Source organism: Rhinolophus sinicus, chromosome 1 (genome assembly GCF_057876585.1).
Source record: "Rhinolophus sinicus isolate RSI-liver-muscle chromosome 1, RSI-T2T, whole genome shotgun sequence".
Classification (NCBI taxonomy): domain Eukaryota; kingdom Metazoa; phylum Chordata; class Mammalia; order Chiroptera; family Rhinolophidae; genus Rhinolophus; species Rhinolophus sinicus.
Window position 1 is genome coordinate 145,126,949 of NC_142501.1, and position 21,157 is coordinate 145,148,105.

At 33.8% G+C, this 21,157-nt stretch overlaps 2 protein-coding genes across 6 annotated transcripts in view; both read right to left on the reverse strand.

The window, feature by feature from the left end:
• The window catches only part of PDCL2 (phosducin like 2), a 33,360-nt gene extending 19,947 nt beyond the window's left edge, over nucleotides 1–13,413 (reverse strand). For both annotated transcript variants that reach the window (XM_019740088.3, XM_019740087.3), the window contains exons 1-3: nucleotides 11,412–13,413; nucleotides 3,073–3,193; nucleotides 2,402–2,492 (exon numbers count right to left, since the gene is read on the reverse strand). In XM_019740088.3, the coding sequence (XP_019595647.3) occupies nucleotides 2,402–2,492; nucleotides 3,073–3,193; nucleotides 11,412–11,417 (218 nt within the window). In that variant the 5' untranslated portion in view covers nucleotides 11,418–13,413. The remainder of the gene's footprint in view (nucleotides 1–2,401; nucleotides 2,493–3,072; nucleotides 3,194–11,411) is intronic.
• A 133-nt stretch (nucleotides 13,414–13,546) lies between these two features.
• The window catches only part of NMU (neuromedin U), a 130,727-nt gene continuing 123,116 nt past the window's right edge, over nucleotides 13,547–21,157 (reverse strand). For all 4 annotated transcript variants that reach the window (XM_088791002.1, XM_074324528.2, XM_074324527.2 and 1 more), the window contains 3 exons: nucleotides 20,616–20,669; nucleotides 16,583–16,622; nucleotides 13,547–13,698 (listed from right to left, as the gene is read on the reverse strand). In XM_088791002.1, the coding sequence (XP_088647128.1) occupies nucleotides 16,587–16,622; nucleotides 20,616–20,669 (90 nt within the window). In that variant the 3' untranslated portion in view covers nucleotides 13,547–13,698; nucleotides 16,583–16,586. The remainder of the gene's footprint in view (nucleotides 13,699–16,582; nucleotides 16,623–20,615; nucleotides 20,670–21,157) is intronic.

Here is a 21,157-nt window from a genome sequence, read left to right on the forward strand (position 1 = left end):
TTTTGGTGTCATATCCAAGAAATCATTGCTAAATCCAATGTCATGGACATTTCCCCCAATGTTTTCTTTGAAGAGTTTGTAGTTTTAGTCTTATACTTAGGTCTTTGATATATTTTGAGTTAATTTTTGTATATGATGTGAGTTAGGAGTCCAACTTTCTTCTTCTGTGTGTGGATATCCAGTTTTCCTAGCACCATTTTTTGAAAAGGTTGTCCCTTTCCCACTGAATATTCTTGGCACCCTGTTTAAACCATTTAACTATATATGAGAAAGTCTCTGGGCTCTCTATTCTATTTCATTGGTCTATACGTCTATCCTTATGCCACTACCACTCTGTTTTGATTACTGTTGCCTTGTAGTAAGTTTTGAAATCAGGAAGTGTGGGTCCTCCGACTTTGTTCTTTCTCAAGATTGCTTTGGGTTTTAGGATCTGGATTGTGTTTTTGTTCATTCTGCCAATTTTTGCCTTTAATTGGAGATTAATTTAAAATCCATTTACATTTAAAATATGTAATGTGCTTTTTAATGGTAATGTAAGTGCCTGACATTAAGCTTTTGATTTCTAAGGCATCCATTTCAAAAGACATCCATCTTGAGAAATATATTGCCAGCTGTATGACACAGCTACTAGCAAAACAATCAAATAAGGAGTTAGGCTGTCCTCACTCATGAAACTCCCTCTTTTAGAAATCTCTAGGTAACCTAGATAACTGACCAGTTGAATGACCCTGCTTCTCCTTCCTGTGCTCTAATTCCATCTGTTATGCTCTAAATAAGCCAATAATGAGTAAACTCTAGAAACCTAGATACCCCATCATTGGACCCTAATAAAAGCTGAGCCACAGGTGTTCTCTTTTTTTCTCCTGCCCCATCCCTATTTCTGTCTCTTCTCTATCTCTATCTTTCTATCTCTATCTATCTATCTCTAACTATCTCTATCATCTCTATCTCTCCCCATGACCTGTCTGTGTGGCCCTCAGTGAGTTGTGTATCCTCTAGGACCTGTGAGTAATAAATTTTGTTCCTCTAAGTTCTCTAATGGTTTCTTGATGAAGATATCCTGCAATCATAATAAGAACCACAAGAGCTGCTCCAGCCACAACGTATGAGTAATACAGGCCCAGGTGAGTGCCCCAGGCATTCCAAGCCAATAGTATCAATATCAGTGGTCTGGGACCAACACAACAAAGCAATTACTGATAAGGAATGATCTCTGCCATTTAGCTACTTTTTGTATTTCTTATATGCTTTTTGTTCTTCAATTCTTCTATCACTGCTTCTTTTTGTATTTAGTTGATTTTTGTAGTGTACCATTTTGATTTCCTTCTTTTTTCCTTTTCTATATTCTTTTAGTGGTTACCTTAAGGATTAAAATTATTATTGTATAATGACCTACTGTGAATAATACCAAGTTAGTTTCAGTAGCATACACTCTGCTCTTTATACATCTCTATCTTTTCCTCTTTATATTTTTATTGTTACAGACTACATTGCTATATATTGTGTGTCCATTAACATCTACTTATAATTACTTTCTTATGTTTTGCCTTTTAAATCATATAAGAAAAAAGGAGTTAAAAACCAAAAGCACAGTAATATTGGCTTTTATATTTACCTATGTAGTTATCTTTACTTATGTTATTTATTTCTTCATATGGCTTTCTGTTAAGGTCTTGTGCCCTTTAATTTCAGCCTGAAGGATTCCTACAGCTAATTTTTAGGGCGATTATAGTAGTAACAAACTCACTTAGCTTTTACCTAAGAATATTTTAATTTCTCCTTCATTCTTGTAGCATAGTTTGTCAGATATAGAATTCTTGTTAGACAGCAACCTTGCATTCCTGGGACAAATCCCACTTCTTTAGGGTGTATTATTCTTTTTCTAAATTGATGGACTTCATTTGCTAATATTTTGTTTAAAATTTTGTGCCTATATTCATAAGAGATCTTTTTCTATAGCATACTGTTTTGCAATTTCTTTGTCTGGTTTTCATATCAGGATAAGTCAGGAAATACATGAACCTATTCTAATTTCTGAAATAATTTATGACTGGTAAATAATTATTAAACAACAGAAACCTTTGACAGACCTCATGCTAGAAGAAAAATCATGGCCCTCTTTTTATTGGCCATTTATTGGTATTTTCCACTTTACTTATATGTAACTTGATGACGTTCTGCAGTACACTATTGGATAGTTTTTAATTTAAGCAAAGGCAAAAAACTTCAGGAAAAAATTTCATCTTCTAGAAAGTGAGTTAGTTTTAAACTGTTACTTTAAAATTAGTTTTGCTCTTTTTTTAATCCATTCTGTAGACAAAGTAGGTCTTTTTTCATAGTTTAATTCTTACAATACTTGTTCACTCCAAAACTCATAAATTACCCAACTGAATCACTGTACCTGTATGTTTCAATAGCTCTCATATCTTCATCATCAAATTCATCTTCGGCTTCCTTCAATTGTGCAAGAGTCATCTTTTCATATGGTTTAACTAAAACAAAATAAATTGTAGATAATTGAATTATTTAAAAATTAATTTTACTTTATAGTCACACATCCAGAAAAAACAATATGTTAGATAAATGGAGATCAAGAATATCTTTAACGTTATAGTATCTGCAGTATATAAAGCTATTTTATGGCTGACTGCTTCAGGTTTGTTTAAAGTGTTATTATTTCCTCAGAGTTCTCAGAACTACCAGGCTACATTTAAAAGTTGATATGAAAATCAATTGGACCTCAAAATTTTATATTTTCCCAAGAACATGGAAATCTTGACAAATAATACGTACTATATAGAATGATCAAAATCACAAGGCAATCACAAGGTAGAGGGAAAAAAGCTCACTAGGTTAGATAACAGGACATTTCAGCTCTATTATTAACTAGCCTGTAACTTTCACCACATGAATTAGAAATTTTAGGTGTCAGCACCCTAACTTTAAAAGCAGGGCTGGGACTTATATTAAATGATTTCTAATGTCTTCGCTCTCTCTAAGTTCATGAAATACACTCTTACTATCATAACTGCACTAACCCCTTCATCCAGCCCACCAAACGCACAACTATACCCATTGCTTCTTTCTGTAAACGTAAAACCATTTCTTCTATTTCATCTTTTGGCTCTTCTTTTGGAGGAAGAATGCCAAAATCTCTTAAAATGTCATTCCATTCTGTATCTTCATTTGGGTCCTATGTAAAAAAATTAAAAATCTATTAACATAGTTGTGCATTTTAATATATAAGTATAAAATTCATATGAAGCATTTCCAACTATGCAATTGTTCATGAATTCTTCAGATAACTAGATAATCAGTTTCAAAGAATAGAACAAAGTGGTTTACTTTCCCCCCCATTTCCCAGAACTAATGGGACCATATACTTTGATAAACAAAACACATCCTCTATCCTCAAAGTTACAATGAGATGTTTATTTAAAAAAATAATAATTTAGAACACATATCAAATATTAATGAAGTAAATAAAATCGTAAATCATGGAAAATTCCGATAACCACAGTAGGTGAAAGCAACGCACATTATGAAGAAATACTGTTTTGTTTCTATTTCTACGTAAGGATTCAAGACCTCCAGGTGAACTTTCTTCTCTTTTAAGCTATATAGCTTCATGGGACTCATTCCCAGGTTAAATTTTAGAAGAGTCTAGGAATCTTTTTATAATTCAATTTGTAGCTAATCATAATTTCTTTGTATGAAAATTAGCCTTATTTTCCTTATTACTTAGGCTTTGATATTTTCTTGCTACTTTTCCACAAGTTGTCGAAGATTAACTATTGTTTTTCTAGTCTGCTGTCCAAAATTTTCTCTGATGTTTCCAGAGGAAGGGAGAACTTAATTATATACATGAGTGAATATTGTGGCAACAAAGTATAAGATAGTCTTGATTGAACTCCACCTTTTGGTATTCACATCCCTGCATAATCCCCTCTCTTTGATTATGGGTGGGAACTGTGACATGCTTTTAACCAATAGAATATGGCAAAGGTGAAGAAATACCATTTCTGTGATTGAATTCCATAAGATTGTAACTTCCATCTTGCCAGCACTCTCTCTCACTTGCTGTCTTTGATGAAGCAAGCTTTCCTATTGGAGGTGCCCTAAGAGAACTATATGACAAGGAAAATGTGGCCAATAATTAGCTAGGAAATGAACTCTTCAGTCATCTAGCCCCCAAACAACTGAATTCTGCCAAGCGCCATGTAAGTGTATTTAGAAATGTATCCTTCTTCTGTTGTACCTTCAAATGAGATCCAGGCTAACATTTTGATTGCAACTTTGTGGGAGACTCTGAAGAAGAGGGACCAGCAAAGCAATGACTAGACCCTTGACTCATATAAACTCTTAGATAATAAATGTATTGTTTTAAGCCACTAAGTCTGTGCTAATTTTTTATACAACAATGAATAACTAATACAAGTATCATCTTATTTTTCCTCTTCATTTTATTCTCTGGCCAAAGTTTTGTTTTTCAATCGCTGCTGGGTCTTTTACTGATCTCTCTATCCATGAGATCCTCGACTCCCCCTTCTTTCTATATGTCTTATAACAATTAAGAAAACAAATCACCATCAGCAGGAGTTCTGTACTTGGTGATGGCAGACTAGACAATTTGGATCAATCCTCTTGATGAGAACAGCTAGTAAAACTGGACAAAGTAGATGAAAATCTATTTGAGGCATTGGAAAATCAACAAGGCAGTGAAGAAAATTATGGGGAGAAGATCCTGGATGAAAAGGAGACCCAGAGAAAGGAGCTCTACATTTGGGTCCATTCCCCTTGGATCAACTGCCAATTCTGGAAGAGATCAAGAGGCTGAGAAATTGAATAAAGGCCCACAAATCTGAGCACAGTGACCAAAGCAGAAATCAATAAGAAAATAATGACTAGGAGATCATCATATATTTGGAATTTAAGAAAGAAAACTTCTAAATAACCCATGGGTCAAAGAAGAAATCACAATGGGAATTAAACATTAGAAATTGAATGACAATAAAGCCACATATCAAAGATATGTGGGTACAATTAAACAGTTCATAAAAGGAATTTTATATCCTTAATTTAACATACTAGAAAATGAAAAAGGCTTCAAAATTAAGATATAAGCCTCCAACCTAAATAGTTGGAAAAGAACATCAAAATAAGCCAAAGACAGAGGTAAGGAAATAATAAGGGTGAAAGTAGAAATTAAAGAAATGAAAAATGAATATATATAATAGAAAAGATTAACAAGACCCCAATTAGTTCTTAGGGAAGTCTAATAAAATTGATTAAAAAGTGCCAAGTTTGATTTAAAAAAAAGTGAGAAGGCACAAAACCAATATTAAAATAAAAATCATAAAGAGGGACTCTTGACAGGTAATACGAACATTTAAAAAGACGCTGTTCTCTATTGTATTTTGTTCATCTTTTTTTTCCTTTAAGGTTGAAGCTTAGATGAGTGACTACAAACCTTTCTTTTCTAATACAACCCTTAGCTATAAATTTCCCTTTAACAAATTCTTTAGCTGCATCTTACAAATTTTAGTATGATGTATTTTTATTATCATATAAATAAAAAATTTCTAGTCTCACTTGTGATATTTTCCTGACATTTTTATTGTTTTGAAGGATACTGTTTAATTTGCAAATAATTTGGGCTTTCCTAATTTAATTCTGCTTGGTCAAAAAATATTAAGATTTTAATTTTTAAAATGTATTGGCTTGTTTTATGACACAGCATGTGGTGTATTTTAGTGAATGTTCCATGCATGCTTGAAAAGAATGTGCTCTCTGCCACTGATGGGTATATTTCTCTGTAAATCAATGAATGGCTGACAGATTTATTAATATCTTCTATTTTGTTAGCAATTATTGTATCTTGTTTTATCAAGCACTAGTTTAAAAGGGGTGTTAAAGTATCAAATTATGATTGTGAATTTGCCTATGGTTCCCTTGAATTCTGTCCGTTTCTGTTTTATGTGTTTGAAGCTTCATTATTATGCAAATAGTTATATTTGTGATATCTTCCTGATGAATTTCTCCTTCTATCATTATCAATGGTCCTTTTTATTAGTAATCCTCATGTTAGTGCCTATTTTGTTTGGTACTAATATAGTTTATCTTATTCCTACGTACCATTTAAAGAATGTCTTTTTAAATCCTTTATTTTCAGGGCATCCCAGTGTTGGGTACCCCCTCTTGTAAGAGAGCTGTACTTTCACTTTAATAAAATCTTTGCTTCTCTAAAAAAAATAAGAAAAATAAATCCTTTATTTACAACACATCTGTGTCTTTCCATTTAAAGTTTTTCTTTTATCAGTACATATGTGTAGTTGCATCTTGCTTTTTTACCTACTCTGACATTCTCTACTTTTTAATTGAAGTGTTTAGCCCATTTACATTTAATGTAATTGTTTTTATTAGATTTAGAACACTATTTTCTGTTTTTTATTAGTTTCATTTATCTTTAGGTTCCTCTTTTCCTTTCTTGCCTTCTTTTGGTTAATTAATTCATTTTCAGAATTCCTGTTTTTGAAATCAGCTTTTAAGTATACATCTTTGCATTATTGTTTTAGAAATTACAGTGGGTATCTTTAACTTATTCCAGTCTACCTAGATTTAATATTGTACTATTTTATATAAAATATAGGAATCTTGCCTAGCGTATAGTCATGCATTCTGAAAAATGCCCCACTAGGCAATTTCATCATGGTGTGAACATCATAGAATGCATTTACACAAACCTAAGTGGTTTAGCCTACTACATACCTAGGCTACATGGTATAGCCTGTTGCTCTTAGGCCACAAACCTATACAGCATATCACTGTACTGAATACTGTAGGCAATTGTAACACAATGGTATTTGTGTATCCAAATATCTAAACATAGAAAAGGTATGGTAAAAAATATGAGTAAGATTTTAAAAATGTCACATCTTTACATGGCACTTATCATGAATGGAGCTTACAGGACTGGAAGTTCCCCTGGATGAGTGACTGAGTGAATGTGAAGGCCCAGGACATTACTGGACAGTACTGTAGGCTTTATAAACATTGCCCCACAAGCCCTCCTCACTTCCTTTCAACAGGGTCAGAAATAGAACATTGAAGCTGTCAGTGCTGCTTCATGAACAGGCATGTTGGCTGAATTGATTGGAAATATTGAGGAGAAACTGTCTGGGTAAGGTGTAGATTACCATCATAGTGATTGTAAGGAGGGAGTGATTGGTGGCTTGGAGAACAGTAGGAATAAGAAATCAAGATGGAGAGATAAAAGAACACAGGATTGTCATGGCAATGACATGTTGGTTTTGGCTACTTCATGTTGGAGCATAAAGGAACTTTGTGGTATTCATAAAAATAAAAAAAAAGAGAACATTTAACATTGAGAGGGTGTAGAACTAAGGACTCAGTATCTTGTCTTTGGAAATTTGTTTTTGGTTCCATTGACCCTATCTGGCACAAAGGACTCTCTCTGGCATTGAACTGATGGAAGAAATAAAACATATCAGTGCTTTACATCATTACAACCTGAAAATATTTCCAACGTACAGGGACAGGCTGGCTCCACACTATCACAGAAAGCTTTTACTAAAGTGGCCGTGGCATTAATACTTAAGGTAGCTCCTGTGGGCCTTTGTCCTTGTGTCCTTGTACAGGATCTTAATTCTTGAACAAAGAATTGATAGCAGTGTAATCTAAAGACCATTAAGCTAGATCTGAGAGGACTGTGACAACCCCTGAACACGTAGCACTGGGGGGACAGACTCCTCTGTGCTTAAACAGGTCAGTGGCTGACTGATTGGAATGTAACACTCGAAACTGATGTGCTGTGAGTGAGAGGGAATCTATTGCCAGGCGCCACAGATATTGTTCCCATCAGAGAAAAACAATTCGTCCTGAACCATGTTATCTTTCCAGTTCTTACAGGGGATTCAGCTTCATTATAATCTTAAGAGACCACTATTGTATATGCAGTTCATCATTGATTGCAAGTCATTATGTGGTATGTAACTATATTTGTCCATTTGTGACTGACTTATTTTGTGACTTGGCATAATGTTTTCAAAAATCATCTATGTTGAAGCACGTATCAGGATTTCCTTCAGTTTTAAGACTGAATATGTTCATGCCATAGTTTGATTCATCCACTGATGGACATTTGGGTGGTTTCCATATTCTGGATAATGTGAATAATGCTGCTATGAACTTAAGTGTACAAATATCTGTTTGAGATCCTGCTCTCAATTCTTTAGAGCATATATCTAGGAGTGGAATTACCGGATCATATGACAATTCTATGCATAATTTTTTAAGGAAATGCCCTAATGTTTTCCACAGCACTTGGACCATTTTACAATCCCACCAGCAATGCACAAGGGTTCCAATTTCTCCACATTCTCACCAGCACTTGTCATTTTCCGTTTTTGGTAAGTTATCCAAATGGATGTGGTATCTCATTGTGGTTTTGATTTACATTTCTCTAATGATTAACAATATGGAGCATCTTTTTATGTGCATTATAGCCATTTGTATATCTTCTTTGGAGACATGTCTATTTAAGTTCTTTGTCCACTTTTTATGTTTTATTTTAAATTTTAAATTAAGACTTAATTTTTTAGGGCAGTTTTAGGTTCACAGCAAAATTGAGGGGAAGGTACAGAGATTTCCCATGTACTTTCTGCCCCAACACATGCACAGCCTCCCCCATTATCACTGTCTACTGCCAAAATGATACCTTAAAGCAAATTCCTCATTTAAACCCAAAATAAAACAGCAACAAATTTTTTATTAGAATTTTATTTTTAAAGCAGTTTCAGGTTCACAGCAAACTTGAGAAGGTAGAGATTTTCAATATGTTTCATGCCCCTACATATGCAAAACCTCTCTCTTTACAAACATTTCCCACCAGAATGACATATTTGTTACAATTGATGAACCTACATTGACACATCGCAATCGCCCCAAGTCCACAGTGTACATTAGGGTTTACTCTTGGTGTACATTCTATGGGTTTGGAAAAAATGCATGATGACATGTATCCATCATTATGATGTCATACAGAGTATTTTTCACTGCCCTAAAAGTCCTCTGTGCTTCACCTATTCATCCCTCACCTTCCCAACCCTGGCAACCGCTGACCTTTTCATTGTACCCATAGTTTTGCCTTTTCCAGAATGGTATCTAGTTGGGATCATACAATACGCACCCTTCTCAGATTGGCTTCTTTCAGTTAGTAATATACACTTAAAGTTCCTCCGTGTCTTTTCATGACTTGACAGCTCATTTCCTTTTAGCACTGAATAATAATCTATTGTCTGGATATACCGTAGTTTGTTTATACATTCACCTACTGAAGGACATCTTAGTTGCTTCTAGGTTTTAGCAATGATGAATAAAGCTGCTATAAACACCCATGTGAAAGTTTTTGTGTGGACATTAAGTTTTCAGCTCCTTTGGGTAAAAACCAAGGAGTGTGAATGCTGGATCAAATGATAAGAGTATATGTTGTTTTATAAAAAACCTCCGAACTGTCTTCCAAAAGCTGTACAATTTTGCATTCCCACCAGCAATGAATGAGAGTTTCTATTGTTTCCAAATTCTCACCAGCATTTGGTATTGTCAGTGTTCCAGATTTTGGCCATTCTAATAGATGGGTAATGGTCTCTTGTTTTAATTTTCATTTGCCTGATGACATAGATGTGGAGCATCTTTTTTTAATTTAATTTTTTAAATTAAAGTTTATTGGGGTGACAACTGTTAGTAAAGTTACATAGATTTCAGGTGTACAATTCTGTATTACATCATTTATAAATCACATTGTGTGTTCACCATCCAGAGTCAGTTCTCCTTCCATCACCATATATTTGATCCCTTTTACTCTTCTTCTATGCTTACTTTTGTATATTTGGTGTTTCATTTTAGGAGTTCTTTATGTACTCTGGATATTAATTTTTTATCAAATGTATAATTTGAAAATATTTTCATTCCTTGGTTTGCAATTTCATTGTATTGATAGTGTCCTTTGATGAATAAAAGTTTGAATTTTGATGAAGTCTAATTTATCTACTTTTTTCTTTTGTTGCCTGTGTTTTTGGTGTCATATCCAAGAAATTGTTGCCAATCCAATATCATGGGAATGTTGCCCTGTTTTCTTCCAAGTGTTTTATAGTTTTAGTTCTCACTTCTAGGTCTTTGATCCTCTTACTATTAATATTTGTTTGTAATGTGAGATAAGAGTTCAATTTATTATTTTACATGTGGATATTCAGTTTTTTCAACACCATTTGTCAAAAAGATGTTTTGGCTATTTTGGGTCTCTTAAGATTTCATATGAATTACAACATGAGTTTTTCTATTTTTATAAAAACTGCCATTGGGATTTTGATAGGGATTACATTGAATTTGTAGATTACTTTGGGAAGTATTGACATCTTAATGTCTTCCAATCTACAAAGGTGTGATGTTTTTCTACTTATTTATGTCTTCTTTAACTTCAGCAATGTTTTGTAGTTTTCAGTGTACAAGGTAAATCCTTGGTTACATTCATTCCTAAGTATTTTATTCTTTTTGATGCGATCATACATAGAATTGTTTTCTTAATTTCTTTTCAGATTATTCACTATAGTGTATAGAAATGTCGTCATACACCAGATAAAATGTATTTGCTAGTAATCTATTATTAACACAAAAGGACTATCCACTAAATTATACGTAATTTATGTCCCATATATCCTAATAAATTACACAATATAGGAATACCAAAATATGTAAACCAAGAAAAATGGCAGTGGTTTTAAATTGGGGAGGCAGGTGGGAAGAAGCTGTTTCTGTAAGTCAGAAAGTAAGAATTTTACTCTTTTGATAAACAGACAAAAGCACAAGCTTCTGGTTAATAAGGAAGCTTTAGATAGAGGAGCAGCCTTTTGAGGAATAAGTGGAAGTGTAACAGCTTTTGCAGTCAGGTAGGAGAAACTGCAGGGACAACTGGTCTTTCTCAAGAGAGATATAACTACCAGCGTTTCTGTTCTGATCGTTTTGTGTGTGTTTTTAAAGTAGTGCGGCAGGATACTTAAATTGAATTAGGCTTGAGCTAAAGTTGCTGGTCTATTTCTTATGTGGGAAATAGTGCAGCCGTAAGATTTCCAGGATCCAAGTGTGAAACGTAATCCCAAACAACTCCTAACCTTCCTCTAGCGACATACCCAAGTTTGAGCGTTGAAAAACTGGCGTTCTCCTAGAGTTAATTTGGATTTCTCTCCAATCTTGAGACGCACGCCAACTTTAGCTCTTACCAAAAACAAACGTTAGCATCCAACCCCTATGGGCCCCCCTCCCTATTCGTGCCCAGCCTCAGGCCCAGCCGGAGACTCCACTGGGTGCCCCAGACACCCTGTGGCCGTGTCTCCCACCTGCATGATGGTCAGTCTCCACCTTCACGAGCTGTTCCTTCAGGCGTCTGGCGAAGGACTCCAGATTCAGACGTCTCCTCGGGGCGGGAGAGGACCCCGCCGCAGGCCTAGAGGTTTCCACCGCCCACAGGGAGGGGGAGGGGAGAACAAGGGCGTCTACCTGGCGCAGCTCTGTTGCCAGGCAACGCGGAGGCGTGGCCTACGTGATGGCTGTCGGTGCCGACGCACCAGGTCCTGGGGTATATTTATCCCTAGCGGAGCCTTTCCTGTTTGCCAAGTGGTGCTGATGCTGGTGTTCCTCCCGCCCTCCCCTCCAGCGCCATCAAATCAACGCGTTGTTTCCGAGCTCTCTGACACTCTTCAGTTGGAGTCCTGTCTTCTTGGAGAAATAATAAAATTCTGGGGAGAGAACCTTTCAAAGGAGGAGTTACTAACCTGGAGCCCTTAGCCTATATTTGGATGGATTTTAGGGAATACCTAGCCCCCAGTTATACACATAATTTTGTTGTATGTGTACATTTTTAGGAGGGAAGAATGGGATGATGGTGCAGTTAGGAACCAGAGCTTTCACGAGATTCTCAAATGGCTCTTCACCACCATCTTAAAAATGCACTTCTTTAGGAGATAAGAGCTCTGGCATTAGGTAGGAAGCCTAGATAGTTGGGTTCCTAGAAATTTAGGTTAAAGAAATGATGTTTACTAGGAGCTGCCAGGAACGAGGGGAAAACATTTGACGTTATCGCCAAATAAGGTTATACACATGGTCACGATATACTGATAGGATATGGGGGGAAATAGGAATGTTTTTAAGGACATAATTTTAAACTTGGCTTCAGCATTGGGCCACTACATCTTTACTGCCCAGTTGATACTTAATACAAATCCTATACTCCTAGTAACCCATACATTTTGTTGTGTTTTTGTATAAGATATTAATTTGTTAAATATACAATATTTTAAAACATCCTACAATTTTTGTAATCATGTTTTGGTATTTCTTTATTTTAATACGTGGGAGCCCTAAAAAATGTAAGTGGCCTAAGTTTCTGGCTGTCTGAGAACACCTGGGAACATCTGCTTAAATTAATATTTGATTCTCTTTTCGTATTTTGACAATCCAAAATTCATGCTAATTAAATTACAGTGCATAGTTCTAATGTTGCCCCATGCATCTCTGGCTTTAGAGCAAGAGGCACTCTCGGCTTTCAAGTGCCTAACTTGTCAAGGCAATTCATTTTTTTAAAAAAAGAATGCACTTTTTGTCTTATTCTGCCCCCTTCTTTCCATATGTCCTTCACACCAGTTGAGAAGAAGTGAGATTCAGGGACTTTATTGGTGTAAGTAGTGATTTCGGCTATAATCAGTGGTCAAAATTAACAAGACAAAGATTTTCAGATACTGTACTCTGAATACTGTAAGACCGAATCCAATCCACTCAGTGAGCCACCCTTCTCTAGTCAGCTAGCAACCTGCTTGGTGGAGTAGGTGGTTATGCAAGGGAGGGTTGTCAGAAAGGAAAAACCCAGGGGAAGCTGAAGGGAGATAATCTCAACATCCGTCTGAGGTTAATTCTGCATCTACCAAACAGTGATTTGATGCAAAAAGTTCTCGCAGCGTATTCAGGATCCTCTACTAATAAGATAGTTTTCTTTCTGGTAATGGACAAGACTGGTTGCCTTTCAGATGTTGCAAGGTAAAATACGTTATTTTAAGAAAAAGTGAATACTACTAGTTGGTGGAAAAAACTAGTCCCTTCATATGTTTGTAGCAATCAGACACCAACTTTACAAAATATAAATCAGAATTTGCTTATTGGACTATTGGATAGATCATGGCCAAATCCTCCAACAGGTTTAGTTGGTATTCACATAATAACATTTGTTAGCTCTTGGGCATTCTGATGATTTTGTCACTGATAAAAATTCAAACAGGATAAACTAAAATAGCTCATTAAAACTCAACTCTCTACTGAGTGCCTTTAATATAAATAACAAAGAATATATGCATCAGTATTATCAGAAGCTACAGGAATCTAAGGAACAGCATTACTTACAGCCTTATTACACACTATTTATCATTTTAACCCTAAGAAAAAATATTTTAAGATGCTTTTTAAGTTTTCAACAAATTGAACATTTACAGTCTCAACCAACTTTTACTGAAAATGTTTACAACACAGGGATTCTCAAACATATTAAATTTAGCAAGGATTGTTTTTGAGAAGGAAACAAAATGTCAGTATATTTTGTATTCCATGGCATTGCTTCTGTGGAAAATAGTTGGTAATCTGTAAAAAGAGAAAAATTGAATTTAGATTCAAGTATAAATGAGTATGTGAATGTGCATATAATGTTTGTATGTAGGTGTTTCTAGAAATGTTTTGTTATGTATAATAAAACTGACACTGAGGTATTTCTCAGCTTTTCTTCAGCCTGTATACTTTAAGCTATCATTTAATCTCTCTTTGATGGAACATTTCCTCTGTATGTCTGTATTTTCCAAAACTTGACAGTATTTAACTATATAAAAGTGGTTTTCTAAAGCTCATTGATACCAACAAAGTTAATGAATATTTCAAAAGTTGCAGTTACTCTTTGTGTATTTATTTTGCTGTATAGTTACAATTAAATCATTCTATTATATTTCTATTTTTAAAGTAAATTTAAGTCATCAGGACAAAGTAAGACCTCAGATAATCAGATGCTAAATACAAAGAAAAAAATGATTATTGAACTGCTTCTCTATTAACAAAATAAAATGAAATTCTGAGTGAATTCGTTTATGTAGACCCTAATCTTGGCAACGATCTAAATAAAGCCATTTTTCTGTTTCAGGGAGAATTTGCTAAATTGATCAAATCATAGATTAAATTCCATTTCACATTTGTGAGTACGCTAACATCTAGTTTGGTGTTACAATCACAAACATTTTTTCCATTTATATTATAGTATTAAACTATTTTTTTGTTCACATTTTGTAAATGCCTCTACATTTGTACTACTATGAAAGATAGTTTTCTTTTCCATTAACTCTTTAAAAAGAGAAAAAGTTAAGAAAACGTTTGCTCGTATTCCTAATATGAACATAACAGGCCTTTGCTGAAACAAGAGTTTAATTCCAAAAATAGTTTGAAAATTTAAGTTCCTAATTATGCCCCATGAGCACATTAAATTTTTTCTTTACATTTCCAATATTTGTATCTTTTATTTTTTTCTTGTCTAACTGAATTAGCTAGTGCATAAGAACTACATTAAATACAAGGTAACAAAAGCATCCTTGTTTTGTTCCTGACATTAACAGAAATGCTAAAGTGTTTTACTATGAAACCTGCTACTGACTGTGAGACCATTATATAAATAATGTTAAGACAAAATTCATCTCTTCTTTTAAAACATCAGAAATTGATGTGGAATTTTACCAAAAGTATCTATTGAGATGATCATATACTTTATCTTGTAATGGTGAAAACATTTAAATGACTTCCTAATATTGAATTATCCTGAGTTGCTAGAACAAACTTGACTTCATAGGGTCATATAATTCTTTAAATAATACTGCTGAATACTGTTTACTAATATTTCTTTTGAATTTTTACATTAAAAATTATAAATATCTTTGACCTTAAGTTTCTTTAATACTACTTTTGTATGATTTTGGTATTAGCTTCATTAAATATATGGCTAATTTCATAAGTTTTTTGAGATTTTTCTTCCTTCTCTGAGCTGGAAAAATCCAAAATCTATTGGCCTAGGACTTCTTTGAGGGGAAAGTTTCTGGGTAATGTTTTCAATTTTTTCCCATGGCCATTAGTCTGTATATATATATTTTTCTTTCTACTGAGGTAAATTTTGGTAGCACCTAATTTTGATAGCACCTACTTTACTAGACAATCTTCCATTTTACGCTAGTTTTCTAACTATAGGCACAGAGATTTGCAAATTACTCTTTCATAATTTAATTTCTACATATCTGTTTTAATATCCCTCTTTTCATTTGTATTTTTGTATATTTATGGTTTCTCCCCTATTTCTTAATTAGGCTAATTAGAGTAGTTTATTTTTTTGCAGAGACAGATTTTTGCTTTATTTACCAACTCTTCTACTTTACTATTTTATAATTTATTAATTTCATCTTTTATTTTATACTTTTCTTCCTTTTCTTTCCTGAAGTTCACCTTGTTCTTTTTTAACTTATTGAGTTAAATCCTTACTCTACTCATTTTTTCCTTGCTTGAAAATGCTTAAAGTCTTGAATTTTCCACTGAATATGGCTTTGGCAGAGTCCCATAAGTTTTGATACTCAGTGTTTTCATTATCTTTGTTTTCTAGATATTGCACAATTTTGGTGTTGATATATTCTTTAGTTAGAAATAGTGCATTTTAAAATTTTTGTTTCTATGAGAAAATGTTAAGAATTTTAACATTCTTAAGCTAAATGTGTATTAAGGGTTGAGATAAATTATATGAATGAAATATTTGCAAAAATATGTACAGCATAGAATCTGAATTCAGATAAAGTTATAGAATATACTTTTACCTCGGTGGCATAAATTTATCATCTACATTTGGGTTTAATTTCAAAATTCATAACCTAATAACATATTAGGATAAACATATTTATTAAACATGTAGGACCACTCAATTGCTACTAAGTATCTACTATATCTCCATCATTGAGGTGGAAACTCTGAGAATCTCAAAGCAGAAGTCATGTTTTCATATCTTTCCACCTTTTCTTAGTTCTCTAGAAATGGTAAATCACAACTATTAAAAGGAATCTTTGAATATGGGTCATTTGGAACACAGAAATACATTCAGGTTATAAGTTCTGACTCATTATTTTGGACACTGATTACCATAGTAAGAACACAATCCCTTACACAAACTACTTGCACAACAAATAACTATAATAAGGTCAATGTCTACAAAATTGATGGTGATGACTATTGTGGCATAGTCTGAGGAACGCATGACTTGAGTAAAAAAATCTGGCCCTAAAATAATGATATTTTCCATCTTAAAGCCCTCACAGCCCCTATAATTGTAGTATTTATATAGAATAGTAATACATATATGCAATCAAATAATAGAAATATATTCAGCATAGTTTAATATGTGAATATCTAAAAACAACAGACATTTTCAAACTGGGTTAAATTGTGAAGCACATACCATTTTAAATGTAATCTTCTGACCTTCTTCCGTTGCGTGGCTGGAAAATAACAAATTAGTAATAAACCAGTGTTAGCTAAGGAGGGAAGTTAATTTTCATAAAAAGCAGCCAAACGATCTCAATGAGTAGTATTATTTCTTCCTCTATGCTGTCTTGCTCCTTCCTTCAGCCCATTCTCCAATTTGTTGTTAAAATTAGTTTCCAAAATGCAAATCTTAAACATATGGCTCTCCTTAGCCTCTACAATAAAGTTGGAATTCTAAGGTAAATATTTCATTGCCTAATTCCTGTTGATTCTTCAAATTCAGCCCTTAAAGCCTCTACCTCCTCCAGTCCCCAGTCTAGGTTAAGTGCCTGTTTTTTAGAAACTATAGCACCATATATTTGACCCCTTTTATCCTCTCTGGGTGGTGAGCACACAGTGTGATATATAGATTACATATTATACAATTCTACACTTGAAACCTATGTAATTTTACTAACCATTGTCACCCCAATAAATTCAATTTTAAAAATGTTAAAAAAAGAAGGAAAGGAAAGAAAGAAAGAAACAAAGTAAGAAAGAAAGAAAGAAAAAAGAAAGAAAAAGAAACCATAACCCCTGGGTCGAAGGTATATTTAACATTTATTTATTTATTTATTTATTTATTTATTTATTTATTTATTTATTTATCAATTTCCTGTATTACGCTGTAAACTCCTAGAACTTAAGAACAGAATTCTATCTGGCTGTATATTCCCAGCCTTTGGTACATTGTCTAGCACCCAGGAGAATTTCAATAAATAGTAGCTGAATTAAGGAATGAAAAATCTCTGGTAATGTGTGAGGGATACAAACACTTAAAAAAGTATAGCTGCTTAGAAAGAAACTCACATTTCAGACAATTTGGATATACGAAATACTAAATACAAAGTTTTATCTACTTATAGCTTCTAATGTAGTTGATTCTTTTACTTTTAAAAGCTTATGAAAATAGTCATAACTCTTCCAATCTATTGAATGAAACATTTAGTATATGATTCTTTGGAAGTTAAGGAGTAAAACATCTTTAAGACACTCTTTCCCTGCACATGAAATGTTATGGAACTAAACTGTGAACTAGATGAATGTCATTTGGGGTATTTACAAACAGTAATGGATTAGGGAAGAGATCAGACATTCCATAATATTGAAGCAATAAAGTGGTGACAGAAGTGAATCTCGGCTTCACTAGTGAATTCTACCAAACCTTCAAAGAGGATCTAATACCAATCCTGCTCAAACTCTTCCAAAAAACTGAAGAAGAGACAGTATTCCCTAACTCATTTTATGAGGCCAACATTGCCCTGATACCAAAACCTGCAGGGACAACACAAAAAAAGAGAACTACAGACCAAAATCTCTGATGGATACAGATGCAAAACTCCTAAACAAAATTCTAGCAAATCGAATGCAACAATGCATTAAAAAGATTATTCAACACGACCAAGTGGGGTTCATCCCAGGGGCACAAGGATGGTTCAACACACGCAAATCCATCAGTGTGATACATCACATAAACAAAATAAAGGACAAAAATCATATGATTATATCAATTGATGCAGAAAAAGCATTTGACAAGATACAACATCCATTTATGATTAAAACACTTAATAAAATAGGTATAGAAGGAAAATACCTTAACATAATAAAGCCCATATATGAGAAACCCTCAGCTAATCTCATAATTAACGGTGAAAAACTGAAGCCATTTGCTCTACGTTCAGGAATACGACAGGGCTGTCTCCTATCACCTCTGCTTTTCAACATAGTGTTAGAAGTCGTCGCCAGAGCAATCAGGCAAGAGAAAGAAATAAAAGGCATCCAAATTGGGAATGAAGAAGTTAAATTGTCATTCTTTGCAGATGACATGATGCTGTATATAGAAAACCCTAAAGACTCCACCAAAAAGCTATTAGAAACAATCAACGAATACAGTAATGTGGCCGGCTACAAAATCAACGTACAAAAGTCCATTGCATTCCTCTATACTAACAATGAAATCTCACAAAAAGAAATTAAAAAAGCAATTCTTTTTGCAATTGCATACAAAAGAATAAAATACCTAGGAATAAACTTAACCAAGGATGTGAAAGACCTATATGCTGAAAACTAGAAGACATTTTTAAAAGAAATTGAAGAAGACACAAAGAAATGGAAAAACATTCTGGGCTCATGGATTGGAAGAATCAACATAGTTAAAATGGCCATATTACCCAAAGCAATATACAGATTTAATGAGATTTCCAATCAAAATCCCCATGGCATTTTTTAAAGAAACAGAACAAAAACTCATCAGATTTGTTTGGAACCACAAAAGACCCCGAATAGCCAAAGCAATCTTAAGAAAAAAAAAAAAACAATGCTGGAGGTATCACACTCCCTGACTTTAGCTTGTACTACAGGGCAACAATAATCAAAACAGCATGATATTGGCAGAAAAACAGACATGTAGACCAATGGAATAGAATTGAGAACCCAGAAATAAACCCCCATAAATATGGACAGATAATTTTTGACAAAGAAGCAAAAAACATACAATGGAGAAAAGACAGCCTCTTCAATAAATGGTGCTCACAGAATTGGAAAGCCACGGGCAAAGGAATGAAACTGGACTGCTATCTGTCACCATGTACCAAAATTAATTCAAAATGGATCAAAGACTTAAGCATAAGACCTGAAACAATAAACTGCATAGAAGAAAACCTAGGTACTAAACTTACGGATCTTGAGTTCAAACAACATTTTATGAATTTGACTCCAAAGGCAAGGGAAATAAAAGCTAAAATAAATGAATGGGACTATATCAAACTTAAAAGCTTCTGCACAGCAAAAGAAACCATCGACAAAATAAAGAGGCAACCAACTGAATGGGAGAAGATTTTTGCAAACAGTGCCTCCGATAAAGAGCTAATATCCAAAATATACAAGGAACTCATGCAACTCAACAACAAAAAAACAAACAACCCAATTGAAAAATGGGCAGAGGACCTGAAGAGACATTTCTCCAAAGAGGACATACAAATGGCAAAAAGACATGAAAAAATGCTCAACATCACTAATCATCAGAGAAATGCAAATAAATACCACAATGAGATATCACCTCACCCCAGTTAGAATGGCTATCATCAACAAGACAAATAGTAACAAGTGTTGGAGAGGCTGTGGAGAAAAGGAACCCTCATACACTGTTGGTGGGAATGCAGACTGGTGCAGCCGCCATGGAAGGCAGTGTGGAGGTTCCTCAAAAAATTAAAAATAGAATTACCGTATGACCCAGCAATCCCACTCCTGGGTATCTACCCAAAAAATCTGAAAACATTTATCCATAAAGACACGTGTGCTCCAATGTTCATTGCAGCTTTGTTTGTGGTGGCCAAGACATGGAAACAGCCAAAATGTCCTTTGATAGATGAATGGATAAAGAAGTTGTGGTATATATACACAATGGAATACTGTTCCACGGTAAGATGATATAGGACCATTTGTGACAACATGGATGGATCTTGAGAATATAATATTAAGCGAAGTAAGTCAGACAGAAAAAGCAGAGAACCATATGAGTTCACTGATATGTGGTATATGAACCAAAAACAACAAAAGAACAAGACAAACAAATGAGAAACAAAAACTCATAGACACAGACAATAGTTTAGTGGTTACCAGAGGGTAAGGCGGGGAGGGAGGTGGTAGATGAGGGTAAAGGGGATCAAATATATGGTGATGGAAGGAGAACTGACTCTGGGTGGTGAACACACAATGAGATTTATAGATGATGTAATATAGAATTGTACACCTGAAATCTATGTAACTTTACTAACAATTGTCACCCCAATAAACTTTAATTAAAGAAAAAAAAGAAGTGAATCTCAGTAACACCTGATGTCAAACATCTATAATAAATAAACTTCAAAATTTAATTAAAACTTGAAATAATGTAAATAAATGGACAGTTAAATTATTTTTCAATTTTGGTATTGATTGATTTTTTAAAAAATACAGTATGTGCATACCCTGAATAAAAAGTATCTTCGTCTTTGGCTTGCAATAGGACTTTGGAATTCTTCCTGAAAAGAAAATGAGGGCATTACAAATCAAATAACAGTAAAAATATGCACAAATTCTTCCTCAGAGTATAGTGAAGCTCACAGTTATTTTAAACTATCATAATTAAACAAAGAGGGAATCAAAGACTTGAGTATATAATTTATATCAAATCTAATCTGTGTATTAACACGAATTTACAACAACTAGCAGTATCACCAGAATGCTGTATTTTAAAATAATTTCCTTATCAATATAACAGATTCTATTTTCAGGAAATTTGTCAGTTGTATGTATATTCATCAATAAGTGGAAAGAAGAATGACAGACACTGCATAGATAATTAACTGTTTTTAAAATCTCCTTTTAGCATTTTGTTAGAACAAAATAATTTCTTTGAAAAACATATTGTATGTGCTAACACAAGGAAAGGGAAAAATATAAGATAGAATTGTGTGAGAGCTAAAATACATAATATTTCTATAGAAATTTAAATACAAATTAAGGGACA